This window comes from Balaenoptera physalus (assembly GCF_965194825.1).
Source record: "Balaenoptera physalus genome assembly, chromosome: 18".
NCBI lineage: Eukaryota > Metazoa > Chordata > Mammalia > Artiodactyla > Balaenopteridae > Balaenoptera > Balaenoptera physalus.
Window position 1 is genome coordinate 60,514,792 of NC_138899.1, and position 27,154 is coordinate 60,541,945.

Below are 27,154 nucleotides of genomic sequence, written 5' to 3' on the forward strand. Positions count from 1 at the left end.
GACCTTCCTTGAGTTTTGCTGACTGACCTCGACCTTCTGTCATTGTTTGCAGGAAGCAGGACCACAAGGTAGGTGGTGGGCTCACCTTCTGAATGATCTGGAAGCATTTCTGTTGCAGGAAGGGCGACCCCTTCCCGGGCCTGAGAGTGGGCTCTTGTCAAACACTTGGAAATGGATTGTCCGAGGAGGCACACGTACTGATAAAGCAAAAGATTTTATTGGGAAGGGGTACCCGAGCGGAGAGCAGCAGGGTAAGGGAACCCAGGAGAACTGCTCTCCACGCGGCTCGCAGTCTCAGGTTTTATGGTAATGCGGTTAGTTTCCGGGTTGTCTCTGGCCAATCGTCTTGCTTGGCCCGTAGCTGGTCTGACTCAGGGTGCTTCCCGGTGCCGCGTGCATCTCTCAGCCAAGATGGATCCAGCGTGAGGGTTTCTGGGAGGTTGGCAAGGCATGTTGTCTTCTCCCTCCTCCTTTCGGCCCCTCCCGAATTCTCCTGGTTAGCTTTCCTGGGCAGCACAGCATTCTTCATTGCGACCTCCTGATGAGGTCTTTCAAGCGCTTATCACCATGCCTGGCCAAGGCGAGCGGTTTCTGTCAACGATTCCCTAACATTTCGATGTATTGGGGTGCTTGATTTCCTGTTTGATTGTGTTTTGTTTTTTAACTCTGTAATTGCCAGAATTATGTGTCAAGTCAGATGTAAAAATCAAGAAATGTCTATCTCTGTGTATTAACAAAAGTTGATTTGGAACCCAGGAAGAGGCAGAGAGAAGGGAAGATTGAACTACCTCATGGATGGGTGGTAATGCATGCCCCCAACTTTATCCTTAATAGATGCTTTTCCCAATGGCCCCCTTACAGAGAGGGTGTACAGAGTTTATCTTGTCTACCTCTAGGCTAGTAAGAAACTAGTTCAGTGATTTCCTTTTCTCTCGCCCCGTAGGCAAGGCTTACATGGGGCTTAGCTCTGAGTGGCTGCCAAAAGTGGCCTGATAATTTACATTCCCTACAGAGGTCCCTGAAACGGTGACCCCTGTTCAGGCATCCTGGGGAGATTTGCAGGATAAGTAAATGCCTCCCTGGGGATTTGCGAGGTACCTCCCTGTCAGGGCTGGGGGCAGAGATTTAAATACGAATTACCATCCCAACCTGGCAGGGATTTACAAGATAAGCCCCTTCTGTGCTCCTGGGGAAGATTTACACAGTCCCTTCATCAGCACCAGGCTGCCGGGATTGTCACTGCGTGACACGCAGCACTGAGGACCCTTCCACGCTGGCTTCCGTCTGCCAGCCCCGGTCACGGCTCCGGCATCCTGCCTGCCCAGCCTTCTCTCACTCCTCTGTACCTACCATCTCTGCCCCCAAATGACAGGAGAATAGAGTTCCCTCTGCCGCTCGGTTACAGGGAACCCCTACCTAATTCCCCTCTGCTCTCCTTTTTGGACTCCATTTAAGTGTTTCCTGCTTCTCCATCTGAAGGTAACTGTGATCGCTTCCCGTCACCTCCTTTCCTGCTTTCCGTCCTCCCGCAGAAAGACCGGCTCTCTTCTTCATGTGGCTTTATCTGCTCCTTTATTGTCTCCTGTGGCCCCTGTTAGCACCAGTGTGCTCGGTTCTGGATTTGAGAATCTAATCCTCAGCCACGTACCTACAGCAGAATCCTCTGGGGGAGAATGTTAAATCAGAACCCTGGGTTCCACTCTGGACCTCCTGAAGGAGAATCTCTGGTTTCTAGGGCCCAGAAATCAAGTTCTGTTGATCATTCTTAAGCACACTCAAGTCTGAGAACTAACCTCGCATCCCAGAGTGGGTTCGGGGTGGGCCTCCCTCCCCCGCTGACTTTCCGATGGGTGAGTTTCCCCCTTCTTTCAGTGGAGTGTCTCTCTGGCACTCAGCAACCTTACTGTGCATGTTTGAGTGTATTTTTAGGGCAAGGGCAAGTGTTTGGGACACCATGGTGTGCAGAACTGTCCCAAGAAAGGCCGTGGCCTGAAAAGTAACCCGGCTCATGAATATTCATGCTGACCCTGTGGTCAGTTTTGATCACTCAGATCAATTCAAGGCGCTTTCTATAAACCCTTTGTGAGAGCAGAAAACAGGTTCTGGGACTAAGAACGTAGGGAAGAAGATAGAGGTTAAGATGACTTGACAGGCAATAGGATTAAAACTCTTGCTCAATCTTGATCTTGCGAGTAACTAACAGTGGCCTGAAACTAAAGAATTAAACCATGAAGGCTCCCTTGACAACTGATCTGATAGGCCCAGAAGTAAATTTCAGGGACACTGTTGTCAGGCAGAGGCAGGGGAGAGCTGAGATAAGGGGCACTGGGAGGAAGGGGGTGGGCAGTGAAGGCCAGCGAGGGAGGCTTTGGTCTCTCTTCTCAGGGCAGCACCAAATGCTGAAATAGTACTGAGGGCAAATTAGCTGCCACAGCGTTTATTCACCTTCAGCCGTACTTTCTCCCTTACATCCAATTATGACTTTAAAATGGAGGCAAAAATGAAAAGGGGAGGAAGATAATGAAACATAAGTCAAACGTGGCAGCTGGTGAATTTCTGATAATTGCACTGTTTCATTTCTATTCCCTCACGTCGCACAGTAGCCTATGGAGAGAAGAAAATCCCAACAACAACAAACAACTCCAAAGGTTCAAGGAAACAATATCAAATGCAATTTAATGACATTTTTCATGGGAGACAGAATAGAGATAAAGTAGAATTCTAAATCTGCTGCTGATTCTTGTCTTTAACATCATAAGAAAGCCTAGAAAATTATATATACATCAATTCAGATCAAGTAAAGTGATTCTCGATTTCCTTTCTCTGTCTCATCTCAATACCCTAAAAAAAGGTTAAAAAGGGGAGGGGGGTGTTTATAGTACAGTACTCAAGGTAAAATATTTTCATACAATATTGGAAAACACAATCCCTAATCCATGTAGGTAACCCATGTGATAATCTGATTTGGGGGAAACAAGTCAATGCTTATCTACGACAGATTTCTTGGATCTCTTTTCGAGTGAAGTTTTTCTTGGCTGGCCATTCTCCAGGTTAACACACTAGAGAGCTCACCAATTCTTAAAGGAAATCTTCAGAACAAATAATCTGAAGGTCTAACAATCTACTAGGAGACTCTACTCTTGATGCTATTTGTAGCTGAACTTTAATCGAAGCGTAATTCTTTGATGTCCAGTCCACGATCCCTTCCCCTTCCACCAGAAATTGCATCCAAGTGGAGGCTTCAACAAGCCTCACTTCTTTCACTTACGTTGAAGCCACTGGGATCAGAGTAACTGATTCACTATTGACCTTGGAGATTCTGCCTGCTACAGGGCACTCAGCCTGGAGTTCCTTGTGACTTTTATCCTAGTGGGAACCATACCCTTAATCTGGAAAGAGTGTTGGTCTAGGTAGGCTATGGATTGTGAACAGGCTACTTGTTGGGTTGCAGTGAAGTAGCCAGATTAGCGCTAGGCTCTGTTCTTCATGTAACATCCCCTGATCTGTTCCCTTTTTTGTCCTTCAGCTTTGAGGATGTGAGGGTTCTATTTCTGTGGTCATACATTTTATGTGATGTTTGCAACTACTGCCCACTGTGTCATTCTCAGATGTTGGATATTTCCAATCTCTAATTGCAAAGTAAAATATTTCTTTAGGTTTTGGTCTATGTACAGAGGTAAGAAAAATGACCTATAAGAACAAGCAATGGGATATGCTAATTTTGTAGCGTTTGGTCTTACTTTTGGGATTGGGATTGCAGTAGGTTGGTTTTATGAAGCCACAATTTTTCCGTGAAAGTCATCAGATAGAACTTCCCACGCTAACAGCAATAGGGAAGGATCTGGAATAGGGCAGGGAGTGCCCTTGAAGTTGCTTAGAGGCCTCAGACTCCCTTCTCCGGAACAATTTGTGTTTTCCCGAAAATTTGCTATTTGGCTAGCTTGGCTGTTATCTCTGTCCCTGTCAGTGTGGCCACCAGGATCTTGTCTCTCCTTCCAAAGTCCCCTCTCCCCACCCTGCCATGTACATCAGAACTGTCCAGGCAGTGGTATGCTGGTAAATGTTTTCACAGCTAGTTCTCCAAGTGGGAAACACCCTGGCTTATAACATTGACAATTTCCATGCGGTAAACACTGCCACCGTGGCCAGTTTCAAGCTGTTACCATGATGTCACCAAACATGGGGTTGGTAGCACATCATTATATAGTATGTTCACCACACACATATGGTCAGGGTAAATAATCTCGAGAGCATAGAAAATAAAAGAGTAGTGAAATAATTAGGAAGTGATGAGTTCTGAGTATTTATTACCTTCTTTTTAATAGAACTTATTTAAGTGTAAATTTATATAATTTAATTTTTAATAGTGGCTGTGCTTAACAGTTTGTAAAATTCCTAAAAAATTTAACAACTGTTACACAAGCCAGCTCTAGCACACCGTTCTGTCTTGGCCTGGGAAAAGAGGGAGAAAGGGAAGAAATGAAAGGGCACATTTAATACAACTCTACTAAAAGGCCTGTATGCCATTCAGAATTTATGACTGGTCCTTCTGAGCCTTGGGTCCATGAATTTCTAGAAATGACATAGTTGGTATTGGTCTGAAGCCTGGACTTTGGAGCAAGACATGCTGAATTCCAGACGCAGCTGTACCATTTACTGTGTGACCTTAAACGTGTCTAATCCCTCTTAGCTTAAGTTTCTTCATGGGTGAAATAATAGTACCTGCTTCATAAGGTTGTTATGGGGATTAAATGAGATAATATGCTCAAAGTACTTAGCTCACTAGGGTACATAGTAAACCCTCAGTAAGTGGTAGCCATGAGTACTATTATTATTATTAACCTGATCCGTTTCTTAAAGGTCCACAATAGCCACAGGTAGTGATGGGGTCTAGCCCAGCTGCAAGTACATGGAGAGAAGGATAATTAAAGGCAATCTTTGCATGGCCTGACTTCCATTCTGCACTGACCATTTATGCAGGCTCAGCCTCAAGGGCAGGAATGACCTTCTCTTCACACCTCCTGCCTCAAGTTCAAATGCTGGTAACTCATTTCTTGCTGTTAAGGGCTGCTGTCTCCCTAGGCCTACTTTTATTTTTTAATTGTAATTTCTATTGGGGTACAGTTGATTTAAAATGTTGTGTAGGTGTTCAGCAGAGTGAATCTGTTATACATATACATAGATCCACTCTTTTTTAAGATTCTTTTCACATATATCCCTAGGCCTACTTTTTAAATGCAAATACAGTTGGCCCTCTGCATCTGTGGGTTCCGATTGTACTATGGCATTTTGTATAAGGAACTCGAGCATCCGTGGATTTTGGTGTCCAGGGGTGGGGCGTATCGAGGACCCAGTCCCCTGCAGATATAGAGGGCTGACTGTACTCCTTAGAGGGTGGGTATCAAGTCAGCACCTGGGTGTGTATGAGGCAGTCAGATCCCAGGGCTCTGCGTTGAGCGGACTCCTGGGAATCTAAAAATGAGGAACCTGCAGTGGGCGATGTGATATAGGAAGGGGCCTGAGTCCCTCCCACCCCTCCCCCTGCTTCCAGGTTGACCAGTTCTTCTAGCTGAGATGCCTCGAAAAGCAAAGCTACTTCAGACTCTCCCTGCTCCCCGAACCAAGACCCAGTGGACCCTTGGGACCCCAGTCCACTGATGAGGTGGGAACATGCTGACTGCTCTGTGTTCGTCTTCCTCTGGCAAGAACACCAAGTTTGCGGTCGGTGGGCCAGGTTCAAGCTGTGGTCCCAGCCACTTGGTGTGTGACTTTGGGAAGGTCATTTCATGTCTCTGAACTTCTGTTTGTTTAGTATATTGAGGATGCTGATAAGGATCTGACAGAGACTCAGATGAGGGAGCCCTTTGTGACTGTAAAGCTCAACACAGCACACTTTGTTGGTACCATTTTCTAATCCCTGTTCATTGTTTCTAGTTTGCTCCTCTTTCTTCAATTCTTCACACATGGCTATAGAGAGGAAGGGCTTCTTGGGAGCACCATAGATGGATGAAAACAACACACCTCTACCCTTTAATCTAAAGGTCTCTAGGAACCAAAAATATCCGTTCCTACCTGGGATCACTTATTCATAATACAGTCCTGTGTGCACTACTAATAGCCTGAAGTTATTCTCAGTTGGGCTCTCCTAACTTGGCACCACAGGAAGGCAGAGGTGGTGTCTGCACGAGCCCTAAGGCCCTGTGGATGGTAATTATACTCTTAATGAGGTTTGGTTTGTTTGTTTATCTGGGGCACCTGTGACGCTACACAAATGTTTTCTAAGTGGTGGAGAATCAGGAACCATGAAAGAAATGCAGCTTCTGGAGGCATCAGACTTACAGCCAAGGGGGGTCTTAGGTTCTGGGGAAGGGCCGGGGGGTAAAGTAAGGAGCCAGTCTCTCCTCACATGGACCAACCAGCCTCAGCTTGTTCCCAGGCCGGCGGTGCGGTTCTAGGCGGGGGACGCTGGTGCCCTGTGGGATGTTCTGACAGCACTAAGAGAAAAGAGCTTACAACTCTTCCCTTGGGACTGCGCACCTGGAACTGCGCACCTTTGCCTCAATCAGTGACACGATGTTTACTGGTCTCCTTAGGGCTCTTAGAGAACACAACCTCAGATCCCAGGCCCCAGCGGTTACTGTGTAACTAGAGGGGGCCGCATTCGGAGCTCCTCTATCGACTGACCCTGCCCTTGCAGAGCTGGAGCTGCGGGTTGGCAGCTCAGGTGGCTGCAGGATTACCCAGTTGTTGGGGGAAGGGTGTTGTGTTTCTGGATCAATTATTTTTGGCAGAGAAAAGATTGATGATGGCCAGTCAGGGCAAAAGCTGCCCGAAACTAAATCCTCACTGGGAGGCCTGCCAGGACCCAGCCGAGATGGCCAGGTGAGGGAACGGGACCGAGAGCAACGTCTGCTTGGCGAAAGGTCCACCGGTGAGCGTCGTGTGGGGTTTGGGGGCCCCATGCAGCTGCTGCAACCAGGGATTGGCCGAGGGGAGAACAAAAATGACAAAAAGGAGGGGGAAGAGGGCCTACTGGGAAGGCTTACAGGTGTTCAGCTTCCATCAGAAGAGACAAAGTCGACTAAACATGCTTACTTTCTTCAAAAACACGAGAGACTTCCACAAGAAGAGGTTGGCAGATTGTTCTGACAGCCGAATAAGAGAAGGCCATCTACCTGGAGGCAGTATGAATTTTCGTGGCCTCTTCATTCATACTGCAACGGGGCGCCGGATGCATGCTGACCAGTGACAGCGTGTGTGTGCTGAACGGGGCCCTCGGAGCGGTTTAGAAGTAAGGGAAGGAAAGAGGACCCTCTCAGGTGTCTGAGTGACGGGGACAGCCCTTCAGGTCAGAGGGACCTGGTTGCACCCTTCAAGTTCCTCGTGTTTGACGCCGAATCGTGGTTCTGGCTATGAACCGTCAAGAGCACAGAGGGCTCTTTGCCTGATACAAAAGTGTTCCACCCCAGGGAAAGGACTGATGGATTTTATAACTTGATCATAAAGCTCTCTCAGGAGAGAACGCCCTCCCAGAGGTGGGAGATTAATTTTATCCTTCGCTTTTTCGGCTGCTTCTCTTCCTCTGCATCTTGCCCATCCTTTTCCATGACTTGCTCAACAGAGGGCAAAGAGATTTTCCAGAAAGCACCAAACCCTTGAGGCCTTTGATTTCGGAGCAGGAAAAGATGGCCCGGGCTGAAAGCAAGCTCATAACAGCCTGCCAAAAGAGGGTTTGACCTCTGCCCGCTCCCCAGAGCCCCGGGATCAATCCAGAGGACACATGGCGTGATGGTGCCTTCAGCCCGGTGCCCTGGGCTTCGGAGGAGACGCCATCTCCTTGTGTCCAGGCAGCGTGGCCCCTGAGGTTCCTGGGAAGGTGGCAGACTTGTGTCTAGTTGGTCTGAAATACATACCTCTGAGCTGGCCAGGTCCCGTTCCCTAATCTGCTGTCGGCACGCATTTCAGAGTTAGCTCACTCTGAAATAGATTAAAAAGAGAAGGAAGAAATGATTTGGACACTAAGTCTCCTTTCAACCCCAAGAGTCTGCTTTGTGACCTTGGTGACTTTTGCTCAATTTAGAAGCAGCGGAGAAGGGAATTGCAAGGAGAGGGTGGCGAGAAATCACCATTCTGACTGAATCCGATTAAAAGTGTTCTATAAAACTATGCCAACAAATCAGGACAAACCTCACACCAACATCTTGCATCACAAGATGTTTACGTAATATAATGCCCATGGCAGACAAATACCAAATACCACAAAGTACCTGAGACAAAAAAAGAAAGGAAGGAAGGAGAGAAGGAGGGAGAAGAACAGAAAGGAGCCTGGAGTCCTGGCCTTTGGAGATCCAAGGGCCCAGGCAGAGTTCCTCGGGGAAGGGGCGGCTGCACGTGACCGTGCGGGGCCTCTGTGTCACATCTCAGCTTCCGAGGAGCAGACCTCCGTCGCCGCGGTGATGGCAATCCCGATGGCGAGGCTGCCGTTGTCGGAGAAGAGCTGGGCCAGCGAGGTGTTGAGGACGAGGCAGTCCCCGTCAGTGATCACCGAGTCCACGCACTCCAGGACAGACCGGGGGGCGGCCTCCCACTTGAGACGCCGGTGGTTTCTGTTGAGCTCCAGGCGATAGGTGAAGCAGTCGGCCTGGGTGGGGGTCCCGATGAGCATCATGGTGGCGAAGAACTGGGGGTGCCCTGCGTGCCTCTCCCGTTTCCTAAGCACCAGCAGAAAGTGGTGGCCGAGGCAGGAGTGCATGATGATCCAGTCGGCCGGTGCCGGCAGGTGCATGTCCGTGGCCAGGAAGACGATCTCGGCGCCCTGCAGGATGTCCACTCGGTGCATCTGCCGCAGGTGGGGCACCAGCACCTCCAGGTGGCCTTCCCACTGGCAGGAGAACAAGGGGCACGTGCAGGGCGTCACCTGGGCAGCGTGTAGCCCCGCCTCCTGGTGCGGGGGGTGGTGAGGGCGGGCGTGGTGGCGGAGGTGGGGCTGGCGGGCGTGGTGGCGGAGGAGTGGGGGGAGGAGGTGAGGGGGGAAGCTGCTGGGCTCCGGGGCGCTCTGGGTGACGGCGCGTCGGCCGGACACATACTGTAGGCGAAAGAGAAGAGCATTAGTGGCGGTGAGATCAGTCTCTCAGCCTGGCTGAGACTCCCCCGCGGTGTTCAGAATGTGGAAAGCAGACTCTCCCGTACAGGTAGAGAAAGCTCTATTTCTTAAAAAAATGAGACCTGCCAGACTGTTTTCCAAAACGGCAGCACCGTTCTACATCCCCATCAGCCATTTAAGAGAGTTCCAGTTTCTCCACGTCCTTGCCAACACTTGTTATTATCTGTTTTGACAAATACTTTAATGAGACAAAATTCATTGTTTTGAATGTTTTGCCAGATTTAGATGCTGAAGTCTTCTCCAAGTCATTTCATTTCAGTATAGAATGTAAATTTACCCAATCGGAAATAGAAGCTCCTTCAAGAGATTCCTCCTGCAAGAAGAGATTTTCCAAATGTATTAGTATATTAAAAAAAAAAAACCAAAACTTTAAAACAATGAGGGACATGGTGGATGCTTTGGGTGTTTGAGATTCTGAAAACTCAGTCCAAGAAAATGCAGTATTTATGCCTTTCTGATTCTTTAATTAGATACTCAAATAGGCAATTTTCCCCTTCAAATAACTTGCATGGATGGTCATTAGTCATAAAGAACAAAGAAATTAATTTTTTTGTGCTTTTTGGATACTGTTGATATTTTTGTGCAGGCACTGGAACTCAATGGATTTTTTCCCCTCTATTTTATCATTACTATTATTTTTAGAACAAAATTTTGGTAAATACCTATTTGTCCTTCCAGTACTGCCAGGGGTTGTGCTATCTGCGGTGCCCTTCTGGGTAGTAAGGCAACCATGGGACCCCGAGCTGATTGTGTGCAGCTGGACCACAGTCCCCAGGGAGGGAGCCTGAGCTATGACTCCTGGGACTTTGCCCCACCAGGCACACTTCTGTCCTGCTTTAGGCTCACTGTTCCAGAACAGCTTGCCAGCGGCTCACCACTAGCCAGCTTCCACCCTGAGACTCTCTTGACCTTTTGTTCCTCACGACAGCGTGCCCACCAATGCCCTCAAAACATCAGGACCTGTGACAACACTTTCTGATCAGGTATCAGTAAGCATTTACTGAGCACCTGCCATGACCAGACCCTAGAGATACAGCTGTGAGCAAAATAAACACTGCGTTTCTCCGTGTAGGTGGTACAGACGTTAGTACGTATCTAATTAATTATGGTTTTGAAAAGGCTCCTCCCTGGCACGAGGACTGCGATTCCTGTTTTTCCGTTGAAGAAACAGTCCTCAGTAGTAACATGCCCAAGGTTACAAAGCTGGGAAGTGAAAGATGGGATTCATTTTCACGCCTCATGACTCTGAACACAGCAACTGCCCTCCCCTCAATAATCCCACCTCCAGCTCCCTCCCCCATTCTTTGAGGTGTTTTTCTTTAATTAGTCTGTGGGATCTGGGCTGTGCAGGGGAGGTGGCCGGTCTTCAGGATGCTCCAGGCATTAGCCGTTCACGTGGCAGCCTTCTCTGGGCTGCCCTCAGGTTCGCTCTCCAAGCCCCTCTGGACTTCGGGTGCCTTTGGGCACTTGCCTCCTCGCTTCGGTTCCTTCCCAGCATGTAGAGGACCAGGGTGATGGGTGATGGTCTGTCTTTCATACTCACCACTGTTGCGGCCAGTCTCTGTCTCCCCGGGCTCAGAGAGTGGCTGAGAATGGAGGCCTGGCGAGCTTCCCTTTCTGTAGAGCACCCAGGGACACATACACACGCACTGGGGGCCCGACTAGCTCTGTTCTGGAGTTGTTTGCCCCACTCTCCCCTCCGCCGGGAGCCCAGCCGACCTGGAGGGTGAGCTACAGGGCCCTTCCAGTAGCTCCTGCGTGGCAGCTACTGGGCAGCCTGTCGTCACCCATCCTGCACACCCGCCAAGCCACCTGTCCCAAGGGGGACAGTGTCTTCCCCTTGATGGAAAGGCTGTGTTCCAGAATCCTGCTAGTGGTGAGTCTGACTCAGCCTTTAGTGTTAAATATGGGGAAGGGAATTAACTAGTATGTAGCATCTACTAAGTGTTAGGCGCTGTGGAAGGTAGATATTTTTTGTGTCATTATTTCATTTAATTTCTCATGGAAAAGATCAATTTTCTTACTTTTTAAAAAAAGTTAAATCTGGCTTAGTTCCTACCTGCTTGCTGGTGGCTGATATCATTTAGTCAATGGGTGAAGGAGGGGGGGGCCAATTCCTAGGATCCCTTGGGATTATACAAGTAGCCCAGGCTCATACACTCCACCAGCCAGGTGCAAGGACCCCTCCCAGGTCCTCGCAACAGGCCCGGCAGAAGATCAGCCTCTTCTGTTTCGCTCAAGAGGACCTGGTGTTGGCTTCTCATGGAAAGCCCCAAACGCTGTCCCCTCTCCCAGCCTCTGAGAAGCCCCCCACCCTCATTTAGGTCACAGCAATCACGAGAGAAACATGCTATGTGTGTCTTCTAGATGAAGAAACTGACACAGAGAGGTTGAGTCACTTGCCCAGGGTCACACAGCTTATAAGGGGTGCCGGTGGGAATGGAGCCCAGATCAGTTAAAGGTGATATAGATCATAGCCTGGGAAGATCACCAGCTGGATGTTGGCCAACTTTGGTCTGTTCCACTGTTTACTTGTCCGGCAGCCTTGATCAAGTCAGTTGCCCCATCAGCAAAATATTTATTTCATAGGGTTGTTAAGGGATCAAGTGAAACAGTGCCTGTCAAACAGCTTTAATAACCACATCAAGTATTACATCAGTATGGCATTTCCATTTGGATACGGTTTGGGAGGAAGCGTTTCGGTGGGCTTCCCCCTCAGGCTGCCTGCCTTGGTCCGGGTCAGCTGACCCTCCCACCTGGGCAGCACTCTGGGCTGAACATAGGCCACCAGAAGGGTCTGGAGACCCCAGCATAGCACTGGGCTGGGGCCTCCTGTCCAATGCCGATGCATGATGACGGAATGTCCTGAAATTCCCATCTCAGAAATGGCCTCTGGGCTAGTTATTCTCTGCCCTTCTCCAGATCCATCTTCCATCTTCTCCATCCTGTTCTGTGCAGCTAGTCTCAGAGACGTGAAATCAGAGTAAGGAGGGCATGAGGAAGAAACACCTCGACCTCCCTTTCTTCCCCGACTCCAATCTCCTGCCAGTGCCCCCCATTGGCTAAACGCAATCAGAGACCTACCAGCAGGAAGCCCAGGAGGTGCACTCAGTGAGGGTCAGCGCCCTTTGGAAATGGTGCTTCACCAGTGAGGAGCACATGTGAAGAGGGAATGTCCACCTGCATGCAAATGTCTCAATTCCCTCTTTTGTGATGTTAGCTGATCCGACCAGTCTGGGCCTCCTAGGCTGAGCTTTGATGAGGCTGATAGGGGGGAGGCAGGGAGGGCTAATATATGGACACAATCATTAAGCCATTTGACAAGAATGGATACAGCAGCTGACATGTGCACCGCCTCAGCACAGGCTGAGAATACTGAGCAGAGTACGGTCCCAGGTCCTGTCTCAGTAGCTCACTGTGATTAGGATAATACAACACACTGCAAAAATGCAGGACCAGAGGGGCTCTGAGTGTGCAGAGTGGCGGCCGTAGCTATTCTAGTCAGTGCCAAGTGCCAGTTACCCTGGGCGAAGCAGGAAGGGTGATGCCTAACAAAGTAGGCAAAAGGTTTGCTGATGGGGTGAATAACAGGTTCCAAGGAGCTGGACCTGGAAACCCATGGGATTTTTAAGAAATGAAAAGTTCCAAGTGGCTGTCACTAGAGGATCTGGCAGAGATGGTGAGGAGAAAGGCTGGAGAGCAGTGGGACCATATTGCCAAAGTCTTGGCACGGAGATGACACCTAGCACTCAGGGACCGTCCGTAGGAGGGCCCAAGGGACACAGCTTCACACTTCAGGGAGCCCCTGCGGGCAGCATGATGGCCCAAGCCCACCGGCATAGCCGGTTCCAGCTGTCACTCAGGATGGGGCAACAGTGAGTCCTGGCACATGTCCAACCCCTGGACCCTAGGCTTGGTCATTCCACCCAGACTCTCCCCTTGCTTTCTTTTGGCCTCGTCTTCCACTGGCCTTTCCGTTGTTTAATTGCTGCAGGGTAACAGAGCAGCCAGTGGCATAATCCAAAGTGACTGAAGTGAATGACTATGCAAATAAAGCGAGACATTATAAACTCGCGGAGACCCCTGCGCTTGCTGTGCCCTGAGAAGGCGCTAAGAATAAACACAGCCTTAATTCTCCATTTCTTCCTGCTCTATCTTCTGATGCAAAATACGTTTCATTTAAATGATCTTCGGGTGAGCAAGGTCACAGGGCTGCTGGCAGGGAGAAGGGATTCTTTTAATTGGCAAAATGCTAATCGTTTTGGAAAATGAATTCTAATCTTCCCATCTGATACAGTGGATGTGTGAGTAATTACTTTCCTTCCCTAAACTGTTAATGCAACATTAGTGATTACATTAATTAAAACTCTTACAGGCTGATAAACCCCTCAGCCAGTCTGCAGATGTCTTCCTTCCATTGGCCATATTTAACTTCCCATTTGGAAGAGAGATCTTGAATTAACCTTTAGAATAATTCGCAAAATTGGGTTTAGAAATGTTAGGCTTTATGGACTGGGTATAATTCTCTCCCCAAGCATTAGTGAGACCATTTCCACTGAGGGTGTAATTGAATTTAAAAATGCCTCCCTTAATTTCATCAGCCACACTCCCATGGTTGGTAATGGCTATCCCTCCAAATCCTGGCATCCAAAGAGGAAACCTGCCCCTGGAAAATCACGTGACCCTTTCTCCAGCATCTGCTCCCTCTGGTCAGCGAGCTCACTTGGAGGACTGCTCTCTCCTTCCACTTGATTCCAGGAACCGTGCCATGCTAATCAATGCATTTCAGCTGAAGGCAGATTTTTTGCACCCAATTTCAAATGACAGGCATGTGCGGGACTTCCCTGGTGGTCCAGTGGTTAAGACTTCTCCTTCCAATGCAGGGGGTGTGGGTTCGATCCCTGGTCGGGGAGCTAAGATCCCATATGCCTTGCGGCCAAAAAACCAAAACATAGAACAGAAGCAGTATTGTAACAAGTTCAATAAAGACTTTAAAAATGGTCCACATTAAAAAAAAAAAAAAAGCTTAAAAAAAAAAAACGACAGGCATAGTGCTTTGAGTTTGCTCATGCCCTTATTTGTGAGAGTTAATGAAGTGAAGCTTTCAGTACGGGGGGAAGGGGAAAGGCAGCGTGCTATCAATGTATCTCACACACAGGAGAGAAGAGCGGGGAGGAGTAACATTTCAGGGCAGGTATCAGAACGTTGGGATAATGTCAAGGCTGGAGCCTAGTTGGGAATCAGGTCTGCAAAGAAGGGAGGCTGATACGACCCAGCAGTCCCAGTACTGGGCATATACCCTGAGCAAACCATAATTCAAAAAGTCATGTACCACAATGATCATTGCAGCTCTATTTACAATAGCCAGGACATGGAAGCAACCTAAGTATCCATCGACAGATGAATGGATAAAGAAGATGTGGTACATATATACAATGGAATATTACTCAGCCATAAAAAGAAACGAAATTGAGTTATTTGTAGTGAGGTGGACGGACCTAGAGACTGTCATACAGAGTGAAGTAAGTCAGAAAGAGAAAAACAAATACCGTATGCTAACACATATATATGGAATCTAAAAAAAAAAGGTTTTGAAGAACCTAGGGGCAGGACAGGAATAAAGACACAGACATAGAGAATGGACTTGAGGCCATGGGGAGTGGGAAGGGTAAGCTGGGACAAAGTGAGAGAGTGGCATGGACATATATACACTACCAAATGTAAAATAGATAGCTAGTGGGAAGCAGCCGCATGGCACAGGGAGATCAGCTCGGTGCTTTGTGACCACCGAGAGGGGTGGGATAGGGAGGGTGGGAGGGAGACGCAAGAGGGAGGAGATATAGGGATATATGTATATGTATAGCTGATTCACTGTTAAAAAGCACAAATTAACACACCATTGTAAAGCAATTATACTCCAATAAAGATGTTAAAAAAAGAAGGGAGGCTGGAACCTAGTTGGGAATCAGGTCTGCAGAGAAGGGAGAGTATCTGTACCCGCTCCAGGTCCCACTCTGTAGTCTTTAAAAATCCCCTCCGTTTCTCGGAAGGATGGTCAAGGCTGAAGGTTTAGTGTTCCTGGGACGCCCACCTCTCCACCCCTCTTCCGGAAAACCTAGCATCACGGTGCATGTGCACACGAAACCCAGGAGGACTCTGGAAAGCTTCCAGCAAACAGCTGAGAAATAAGTTACACGGAGATAGAAAACAACAACGGGGCTTTTATCGCCCGGGATAGACTGTCTTCCTTAGAAAATGTGTCTCCTGCTCCTTTCCCCCCGGACGGTTATACTTAGAACACAGAATGAATGAGAGCTTCGTGTGGGCAGCATGATAATGTCTGTAATTTTCTTTAAAACGCTTTCATAGAGAGAATGTGATAGGAATGTGTACATTTTTAACCTACACTCCAGGGGCTGTCAGTTCCCTAATCAGGAATTCTCACTTCAAGGTGATCACCTAACATTTTATCCGAAAGGCCACACTCCAGAGATAACGACTACAGTTGCTTCAATTAGTATCCATATTTCTGATCCACACCAGATGCTGCTAATTAACATTTCCGCAGAGGTTTCCACTGGTGAAAGTAGTAGTTTGTTAATCAGCATAGTAGATGGTAGAAATGAACTCTCCTTGATGAAATTCCTGGTTTTCAAGCTACGAAGATTGTTTAAAACACTTCAGAGGAATTCCGCACTTTAGGGACGAGCCCGGGAACTTGTTCCCTGACTATTCCTGACTCTGGCCACTGAGTCAAGGACTCACCATGGCCTGGTACCATCTCTAAGAGTATCAGAATCTTGCTCCTGGTAGATCACTGCATACAAACTTTCCTCACTGGCAATTAAAATTATGTAAATTGAGCAAGGAGACACTTGTTAGCAAACACACAGAAGCCTTGAGTCCTGAGCTATATATGCCATAAATAAAAAAGAGGAAAGTGAGTTATTACTGTGAAAAGAGGAAGATAAAAATTTGCCTGGGGCTTCTCTGGTGGCACAGTGGTTGAGAATCTGCCTGCTAATGCAGGGGGCATGGGTTCGAGCCCTGGTCTGGGAAGATCCCACATGCCGCGGAGCAACTAGGCCCGTGAGCCACAACTACTGAGCCTGCGCGTCTGGAGCCTGTGCTCCGCAACAAGAGAGGCCACGATAGTGAGAGGCCCGCGCACTGCGATGAAGAGTGGCCCCCGCTCGCTGCAACTAGAGAAAGCCCTCGCACAGAAACGAAGACTCAACACAGCCAAAAATAAATAAATAAATAAATAAATAAATAAATAAATTAATTAATTAAAAAAATTTGCCTGGATCAAATTTTTAGAAACCAAGGTCCATGGGTGAAAAACAATGAAAGGGATTCATACAGATGTCTACACAGGCACTGGTCCTATGGTCTCAAAAGGCTCGTGACTGAGCTGGTCGTCTTATAAATTCAGACCCTGGCTGTGTGAGAGGCTGGGAAGAAATGTGTGGACGACATTGTGAAAACAAAAAACATGACTCAGTCCTCAAGCACCCCAGGCCTTTCTTTAGTTCCTAGATCCTGGCCCATGGCCGCCCAGCGTGCCTCCATCATGGTCCCAACTGGTATTGTCACTTTGAGACCATCAGCCCCTGTAAGACGGGGAGTCTGCCTCCCTCCCTGACCTGCGAAGTCAAGCAGTGGTCAAGATCTGTCTGTACAATTCATTTCTTATTTCAACTCGTTTTGAAAATCACTAGTGCGTGGCTTTCTCTTCTTAGCTAGGTTGGAAGTCAGAGGGCAGAGACAGGGTTTAGTTTTCCCAGTGCCTAGCCCCGTGATGGGCAATGCCAGCACCGTGCAGTGTCTGGCATCTACTAGACTCTCCCTGAGTATTTGTTGCTTGAATGAATGAATGAACGATTCATAAATGGAACCGTGTGCTGCACTGTATCCATGGAAAGGCTGCTTGTCTTCAGTCAGAGGCTCTGTTCTCTACCCTTCCTTCCTGTAGAAATATGTGTGGCGTGGTGTGTGTATGTGTATGTGTGTGCACGTGCACGTGTGTCCATAGCTGTTGGCTTATCAAGTAGGTCTCCTGGTGGCTTCTCACCCAGAACTCGACAGTGATGGGACAATGGGACCTGACCAGGAGCAGGACACGGATATGTACCCAGCTGCCATCATGGGAAGTAAAATAACAGCCTCGAAGAAGGAACTTCTCATGCCAGTGAGGTACTTTCTTTGCTTTTACTTTGTATAGAGATTATTCGGAGTCTTAGGCATTCCCTTTATCAATAGCAGATTGTTTCTTACAATTTGTTTGGGAAGGATAGTCTGCTGTCCTTCAACAGGTTGTCTGATCAACCCTGGATCCAGCAGACTGTCTTAGATTGTCTTAATCTAACCCTCTTAGATTGATCGAGGCCCGCTTTCCCCTCTGGCACTTCAGCAGGACCAGTGACCTAACTAAAGGTTGGATGCCCCCATACTTCCAGTTTCTGTTAACAATCAGCAGGAAATAACTTCAATCCAACCAAAGATTATGGGCCCTCCCCCAGTTTTCCCCTTCCCCATAAGATGGGGAGACTAATGGGTTGCGCCCACCTAGTGCCCTGAACTGACCCTTCCAGACCACATTCCAGATAACTGGGATCCTGGAATTCCCTACCCAATGGCTCTGAGTCAGCTTCCGGGAGTCTGTGCTATTTCTGGCATCCATCATCCAGAAGGCGGACCGTTAGACATGAGGTGTGGCCCATGGGGGACTATTTGGGGCTTGGCTGTGTGGGCTAGGGTGTCCACTTGCCTTTGCCTGGGACTCATTTCAGTGCAGGATGAAGCCTCATTAGGAAGAAAGTGAGACAGGTTGCGGACTGGGGGCTGTGGCCACCCAGATCGTTATGAAGGGGTAATTGTTAAAGGAGGAGGGTACGCCACATTTTAAGAGTCTCTTACCTTGATCTTTTAAGTGTTTAGACATGCAGCGTGTGGGCCTCCGCCTTCACTTTTGCCTTGAGCCCCGCAAACGTTAGGGGCGGGCCTGCAGTCAGACCACACAGCAGAGGAATCCTGCTCCATTTCCATTTATTCTTTGACTCTGCCTTTTATCTGCGAGGTTTTGAGCATGCTAATGAGTTTTATGAATCTTGCAGATGAAAGACCTTTCCTTAAAAGCAACTTTTTGAGTAGTCAGACTTTTGTATCTGCAACTGGCAAGTGAAACCCAGGGTCTGTATGAGCAATTTAAAGGTTAGGATTTAATTACCTGAAGACCCATTAACTGCAGGGATCTGGGTAGGATTACTTTAGGACCCTGGGGGTGACTCAAGGGTGGCGTATGTCGCATGCTGGGAGCAGTCTCACCTGATCTGGGTAACCTCGGGTTGTGGGCAACAATTTTGCTCATGTACCTGGTGTTGCTGTGGTAGGATCCGGGGCCATAAAGTTAGGGAGGGGGTGGGTTGCTAAAATGGTTATCCATGCAAATGCAAACTTCAGAAGTAGATATGTTCGCAGGCTACGAGTGGACAGTGGTATGTCCTGGGTGGTCTGAGACATTCTGATGGCCAGGCTGCCCCAAGGCCACATGCCACCCTTGTTTGTCTGGTTCTTTAAAGACATTGTGACCAGGAACTCCACAAATTCAGCTCTCTCCACCAGGGCTCTCAACCCTCCCCATCTCCCGCCCCCGGGGTACCCTTTGACCTGGCTAAGTTGTATTCCTCCGGTGTTCTGTACTGACTAGGGCAGCTCTGTCTGTTGCGTGTTCCTTTGTGACACATAGCACACTTATGTGTTTTGCTGCTGGACCGTGACGTGAGCTCAGGTGGTTGAGTGTTGCATCTGTTTCTTCCGTGCTGTATCCTCAGTGCCGGCAGTGCTTGGAACATGGTAGGAACCCGAGAAATATTTGTGGAGATGATGAACGAGTAAATCCTCTCCATTGAGCTGTCACCCTAATACAATCCAACCACTTCTCACCGTCTGGCTGCCACCACTCTAAGGCAAGTCACCCTTACCGCCTTTCTGGGCTACTATGATGGCCTCCTGACTAGATGTAGTGGGTTGAAAGGTGGCCTCCAAAAGGTGTGTCCACATTGTAACCCCTGGAACTGAGAATGTGACTTCATTTGAGAAAACGGTCTCTGTAGATCTAGATAAACTAAGGATTTCAAGATGAGATCATCCTGGATTATCCAGGTAGGCCCCAAATCCAAGGACAAGTGTTCTTAGAAGAGACAGAAGAGGAGAAGACACAGACACAGACGAGAAGACCATGTGAAGATGGAGGTGGAGGTTGGAACGAAGCTGCCACAGCCAGGGAATGCCTGGCGCCTCCAGAACCAGAAGCAGGGATGGGTTCTCTCCTCGAGCCTTCAGAGGGAGCACGGCCCTGCCGACAACCTGATGTTTACCATCTTGGCCTCTAAAACTGTGTGAAAATAAGTTTCTGTTATTTTGAGCCACCAAGTTTGTGGTTTTGTTTGGCAACCCTGAGAAATGAATACACAAGTCTTCCTGCATCCATTCTTGGCCTCGTACAGACTGTAACTTTTCTCACAAAATCTTTTAATAGTTTTCCATCAGTATCAGAATGAAACACAAGCTCCCTATCCATGCCATCAAGAACCAACATACTCTAGAAGACATACAGATGGCCAATAGGCATATGAAAAGATGCTCAACATCACTAATTATTGGAGAAATGTACATCAGAACTACAATGAAGTATCACCTTACACCGGTCAGAATGGCCATCCTCAAAAAGTCTACAAATAATAAATGCTGGAGAGGGTGTGAAGAAAAGGGAAGCCTCCTACACTGTTGGTGGGAATGTAAATTGGTGCAGCCACTGTGGAAAACAGTATGGAGGTTCCTTAAAAAACTAAAAATAGAACTACCATATGATCCAGCAATCCCACTCCTGGGCATATACCCAGAAAAGACAAAAACTCTAATTCAAAAAGATATATGCACCCCAATGTTCATGACATCATTGTCTATAATAGCCAAGACAAGGAAGCAACCTACATGCCTATCAACAGATGAATGGATAAAGAAGATTTGGTATATATACCCAATGGAATATTAGTCATAAAAAAAGAATGAAATAATACCATTTGCAGCAACATAGATGGACCTAGAGATTATCATACTAAGTGAAGTAAGTCAGAGAAAAATATCATATCACATATATGTGGAATCCAAAAAAGTGATATAAATGAACTTATTTTCAAAACAGAAATAGACTCACAGACATAGAAAACAAACTTATTGTTACCAAAGGGGAAAGAGAAGAGGAGGGATAAATTAAGAGTTTGGGATTAACAGATACACACTACTGTATATAAAATAGATAAACAGTAAGGACCTGCTGTATAGCACAGGGGACTATAGTCAATACTTGTAATAACCTATAATGTAAAAGAATCTGAAAACAAATATATATATATATTCTTATATGTATAACTGAATCACTTTGCTGAATCACTTTGATATACACCTGAAACAAACACAACATTGTAAGTCAACTATACTTCAATTAAAAAAAAAAAAAAAGAACCAACATCCTCTGACCCCCAGCTAACTCTCTGCCTCATCTTTTTTCCCCTGCATCCCTTTGCTACTCTGCTCTAAGCACATTGGCGTCTTGCTGTTCTTTGAACACACTGTCTACACACTTGCCACAGGGCCTTTGCACTGTCTATTCCCTTTACTTGGAACAATACCAGATACCCACATGGCTCACTCTCGCACTTCATTCACGTCTCTGCTCCACAACTACCTCTACTCTGAGGCTGTCCTTCACTTATCTATTAAAGAAACCCTCTCAATCCCCTTACTCTGCTTTATTTCACTTCCTAGTATTTATCAGTTCTATACAATTATAACATTATATTATAGTATAGGTCATATATTTATTTGTGTACCGTCTGTCTTCCCTACTGCAATGTATATTTCTTGGGACTAGGAATTTGGTTGTGTTCACCGTTGTATCTCTAGAACATTATCTGATACCTAAAAGAGCTCAGTAGGTTTTTTTGTTTTTGAATGAATGGATAAGTTCCTTTGGGTCTTAAACTTTTCCATCTTAGAGAATCTGGGTAAAGTGCACGTGTCACTGGGATGTTGATATGACAGGGAGTCTCCCCGTTCCCCCCTCCCTCCATCCCCTGCCCCCAGGTCTCCCCATCAGAGTTTTGTCCAACGCTGACCTGGCAAATTTCTCATAGCCTGCGGCTGCTGAGACCATGAACTTCTGGTGTCTGTAGGGAACTAGGGCGGCACTGGAGAGCAGTGTTCACTCACGTGTGTCCCTGACCCTGGGTGTATCTTTGACCTGCTGATTTGCAGATTCAAAGTAAATGCAGCAAAAACAAACCTGAGCTCACTCTGACCAGACTTTGACCCTGGACCAGTGCTTGCGATCAGGCCTAGCTTACTGTGTAAACATGAGGCCTGGCCTCTAGGACTTTCAAGACTGTCCCATCCTGGTTCCCAGTCTGTCTCCACATCTCCCAGCGCTGACAAACTCATGCCTACACACCTGTATTCCTTTAAATCTTCTAGGCCCAAGACGACAAGGCTGTGAAAGAAGCAGAGGGTCCCTCTCTGTCTTCTTAGGACCTCTGCTCAGAATTCTGGTTTCCTCCCTGAGGACTTGCCTGAGGATGATTGGGACTGGGAATGGCCTCACTGTCAGGAAATGCCGTGTCTACCCCCAGGCGTGGATGTAGCAGCCCTTCCCAGGATGATTGTCAACTTAGTATCCATGCACTAAAACCAGAGCTGCACAAATCTAGAGCAGAGAACCAGGTCATTTCACACACACACAAATCCGTCTTCCAACGGCAGGCTTAATTCCCAATAATCATCCTTAGCAAGTTAGGCCTTCCTATAAACCTGTCCCTAAAATAAGAAGCGTGTCGTTTGACCAAGGATAGATGGAAAGACAGTGCTGCAGAGTAGAAAGAAAACATTTTTGAAGTCAGACCCACTGGGGTATGAATCCTGGCTTTGCTACTAAAAGCTGTGAGACCATGGACTCATTAATTAACCTCTCCATACTTGTTTCTTCTTCTGTAAAATGGGAATTGTAATATCTCATAGGGTTGAAGTAAGGACTGAATGAAATACAAAGTACATTGTATCATGCCTAGCCCAGAGTAAGAAGATGTTATTACTATTATCACCATCATCATTATTGTTATTATTGTTATTGAATAGCTAGCTAATCGAGATGTAAGCTAAGGAAATTCACCCTACGTAACTTCTAGACACGTAACTGAATTGGATGGAATCATAAAAACACCAAAGCCCTTCCAAATCTCTCTTAAACCTCCCTGACAGCTCTCCTCCAAGACCAGTGTTTTCACTAGCAGAAAGCCTTTTACTAAATCTTTTCATCTCATCACTGGCCAGTGGGTGCTGGCTGCAATGTGCAGAGTAATTTAATATGTGTAAGGAGCCTAGCTTAGTGCCTGGAACATAGGGGGTACTCAATAACTGATGACTGTTATCTTCATCATCATCTACTAGCATTCTGGTCAGTGCAGCCCCGCTAGAAAGTTCAGGTGATCCTGTGAGCAGGTCTGGTCATTGGCCCTCCCGTGTTCCCGCCATCACACCCCTTTCTCCTCCACTGAGCAAGCATGTCTCCTCGGGCCCCTCATGGTGGCCGGGCCTGAACAGAAGTGCTTCCCCTAAGACCAGCTCCCCCTGCTTAGGAACCACATCCTACTTTCTATGTCTTTAAAGTGTGTTTCCTGAGAGAAGTTTGCCCTGTGTGTCTGCTTCCTAGAGCCTCATATCTACACTGCACACTGCTCACCTGGCATATGGCTGTTAATATATAGTTGACAAATGAAAATTTGGTAAAGGCAATAATATTCATGTTGATCTGAACCACTATTATAAATAACATCTAAACATCTGCCATGTGGAAGAGTTCCTGAAAAAAACAAAGGCATGGCCATAGTGAAACAGATCAGTATGGCTGTTTGGCTTAAATGAAACAGATCAACAATACTAGGTGTTGGAGCAGTGGAAACCTCAGACACTGCTAATGGGAGTGTAAATTGGTACAATCACTTTGGGACCCTTTTTTTTGGCAGCATCTGCTAAAACTAAATACAGGCTAGCCCCTTTGACTCAGCAGTTCCACTCCTGGGCATTTACCTGTTGGGAAACAATTCTCTGTTGGGCTCTTGCATTTCTGTACACCTTGTAAGCAAGGCATTGAACGTCCTTTGTTCCAGACTATGTTTTTGAGGATGTTTGTATACTGAACAGTCTTGAGATACAGAGATAGTGTCTCCCTAGCAAAAGGCAGATTTGCTTACAGTCTTGGGACACAGATATTGTATCTCCCTCCAGAACTAAAGGCAGGCATGCTTACTGGCCATTATAAAAAAATTTGGGTTCCCCAAGCATTTGTAATACACCCTACTGTGTGTGTGGGCATCATTTGGCCCTCTCTGCATTAATTATCCTTTAGGGATTGGGTCTCAAAGAACTGGTGCAAAACTGCAAATACTCTGGCTGCTGCTCTTGCTGTGGGTGAGAAACGGCCCTTCATCTCTGACCCAGGAGTGTTGCGTCTTCTGCCAGCATCCACGAAATAGGCAGGCTACTTTGTGAGCCTGTAAATTGAGTAAAATCTCAGACCCGTCTTGGTTACATTCAGCCCCTGACAGAAGTGAGCATTGTGTGATCAAAAAACATACACATGGATATTTATAGAAGGATTAATTCATAGCAGCCAGAAGTCTAAAAACCACCTAAATGTCCTTTCAATGGATACACTGCAGTATATTCCCACAATGGAATGCTACCCAGCTATCACAAGACAATGAAAGACTGCTACACATACGGATATATTTCAAAAACATGTTGATTAAGAAAAGCTAGACACAGAAGGGCACATACTTAATGATTCTATGTGTATGAAGCTCAAAAACATGCATAACTGACCTGTGGTGACAGGTTTAAACAGTGGGACCTTTGTGTGGGAGAATATTGACTAGAAAGGGACATGAGGGAACCTCTGAGGGGGGGAGATGGAAATATTTTAACTTTTGATCCAGGTGGTGGTTAGTTGCATGCATATATATGTAAAAATCTGTCGGGATATATACTAGAGATTGTGTACTTCACTGCACGCTATACGTGAAAAAACAAAAGCCAAACAACAAACAAAAAAGAGAGAGAGTGGGAGAGTGGGTGTGAATGGCTCTTGTCTCCAGGTCACTGTTAAATGGGCGGATTGCACGGGGCTTAAGGCAGAACCCAGAAAACCTTTGCTTTCGTGTTCCCATGTGTTCATGTGATCCTCTAGTGATCTGGTTGCCTCGGATGCTAATAACTAGGGCGATCAGAGGATGGGGCTGAGACAGGCTCTGAGTATCCAGGGAGAGTTAGAGATCCTTGCTCTTAAAAGATGGGGTCTGGCTGACACTCCCAGGGAGACTGGAAACCAGAGGAAAGGATTGAAGGTGTTCACAGCTGTGCCTGGAGTTTGGCAAGCCTAGCCCTTTGGTCCTCGGGGCAGAAGGCCGTTCCCTGAGACTAGGCTGGGAGCTAAGGGCTGAAACTAATACCACAGCAGGACCAAGGATTAGAGGAGACTAACCCCTGGCTGCGGGCTGAGGCCTGGCTGAGTAAATGTCTCTTCCTGTCTCTGCAGCGAGGCTCTCCCCACCCCTGCTGATGGCTCCAAATCAATCCCCTTAAGCGAGGTGGGGGCCGGTGTCTTATTGACTCTAAAGCTCTCCCAGTAGCTGCGTACATATTTAATGCAAATCTTAGTTAGGCTTAAGGGGGCAGACATGGGAAGGCAGAAAGGAGAATTGCTGCCCCCTGGGCCTGGGAGGTTAGCAGTCTGGCTGGTCCCTAATAACTCATTCATCCAATAATCATCTTTGAGTTATGACAGTCACCGTGCGTCTCTAAGGAACACGTTTATTCGTGTCCGCAAAGATAATTAGCCCGATGTACTTCAAGGCAATTGGAATTGTCCCCAGAGGCGTATTTCTTTCCAGACTTCACCGTGGCTGCATTTCAACATCGGTCCTGTTTTGGTCCCGTTTCCCCCATTGGAGGGTGGTCACTTTCTACAAGGGTCCCAAACTCTCCAGCTGGCCCAAGGGGAAGGAGATGGTCCCCAGGCTCTGGCTCGGCCCTCTGCAGGCTAGGATGGCAACAGCCTGAACAGCGCCTGCAGCGCGGGTCCCCTCTGGGGTCACCCCAGGAGGTTGGGATGGCTTCCTATTTCTCTGCCATTCCCAGTGCTCTCAGGGGATGTTGTAGAAGGGAAGGCACGTGCCCTGCGCTTGTATAAATCTCCTATAGCAGCGGTCCCCAACCTTTTTGGCACCAGGGACCGGTTTCGTGGAAGACGATTTTTCCACCGACGGTGGGTGTGCGGGGTAGTTCAGGCGGTAACGCGAGCCATAGGGAGCGGCAGGTGAACCTTCGCTCGCTGGCCCGCGCTCACCTCCTGCTGACCGGTACCGGTCCGCGGCCCAGGAGCTGGGGACCCCTGTCCTATATCATCCCCTGCAGTTTCATAAGGCGCAAAACTCTCCTTTCACTGTTCCGCTGAGAGTGGGCTAGACCCGTCGTCCTCAAACACTGCAGCGTGCATGCGAATTACCTGGGCGTCCTGTGAAAGCGCAGACTGCGATTCAGCAGGTGTGCGCCGGGGCTGAGATTCTGCACTCCTAACTGGATGCCAAAGCTGCTGGGTCACAGACCACACTTTGAGGAGCAAGGGGCTAGGCCCGCTCTTCCCCGCCTGCTTAGATCCTACTGGGCATCTCTTTTGGAATCAAATAGATGGTCCTTAAGAACCTCAGATATTCCTCTTAAGTCTCTGATTCTTTAACAAACTTTGAGGGCATCTTCGTAATAGAGGTGATCTGGCTCCCCTATTCTGCAGGTTAACGGCTTGATTTGTCAGTCGTATGGGGTCCCCAGTACCCAGACAGAGCCTGGTAACATGGACCCACTTCACAGGAGGGGCAGGGGGGAGGCATAGCTCTGAGGGAATTTTTTGTGTGTGTGTGTTATTATTTTTTTAAATTTTATTGGAGTATAGTTGATTTACAATGTTGCATTAATTTCAGGTATACAGCATAGGGATTCAGTTATACATATACAAGTATTCATTCTTTTTCAGATTCTTTTCCCATAAAGGTCATTACAGGGTATTGACTAGAGTTCCCTGTGCTCTACAGTAGGTCCTTGTTGGTTATCTATTTCATGTATAGTAGTGTCTGTATGTTAATCCCAAGCTCCTAATTCATCCCTCCCCCCACCGACGTTTCCCCTTTGGTAACCATAAATTTGTTTTTGAAATCTGTGAGTCTGTTTCTGTTCTGTTAAATAAGTTCATTTATATCATTTTTAAAAAATTAGATTCCACGTATGAGTGATATCATATTTGTCTTTCTCTGTCTGACTTAATTTCACTTAGTATGATAATCTCTAGGTCCATCCACCTCACTACAAATAACTCAATTTCATTTTTTTTTATGGCTGGATAATATTCCATTGTATATATGTGCCACATCTTCTTTATCCATTCCTCTGTTGATGGACACTTAGGTTGCTTCCATGTCCTGGCTATTGTAAATAGTGCTGCAATGAACATTGTGGTACATGACTCTTTTTGAATTATGGTTTTCTCAGGGTATATGCCCAGTAGTGGGATTGCTGGGTCGTATGGTAGTTCTATTTTTAGGTTTTTTAAGGAACCTCCATACTGTTCTCCATAGTGACAGTATCAATTTACATTCCCACCAACAGTGCAAGAGGGTTCCCTTTTCTCCACACCCTCTCCAGCATTTACTGTTTGTAGATTTTTTGATGATGGCCATTCTGACTGGTGTGAGGTGATACCTCATTGTAGTCTTCATTTGCATTTCTCTAATGATTAGTGATGTTGAGCAGCTTTTTATATGTTTGTTGGCAATCTGTATATCTTCTTTGGAGAATGTCTGTTTATGTCTTCTGCCTATTTTTGGA

The 27,154-nt window shown here is 47.2% G+C and overlaps 1 protein-coding gene across 1 annotated transcript in view; it reads right to left on the reverse strand.

Annotated features, from left to right (window-relative positions):
* Positions 1-2,828: 2,828 nt before the first annotated feature.
* Positions 2,829-27,154, reverse strand: part of SIAH3 (siah E3 ubiquitin protein ligase family member 3) — a 76,989-nt gene continuing 52,663 nt past the window's right edge. Inside the window, exon 2 of the mRNA XM_082435445.1 lies at positions 2,829-9,085. Coding sequence (XP_082291571.1) covers positions 8,414-9,085 — 672 coding nt within the window. The 3' untranslated portion in view covers positions 2,829-8,413. The remainder of the gene's footprint in view (positions 9,086-27,154) is intronic.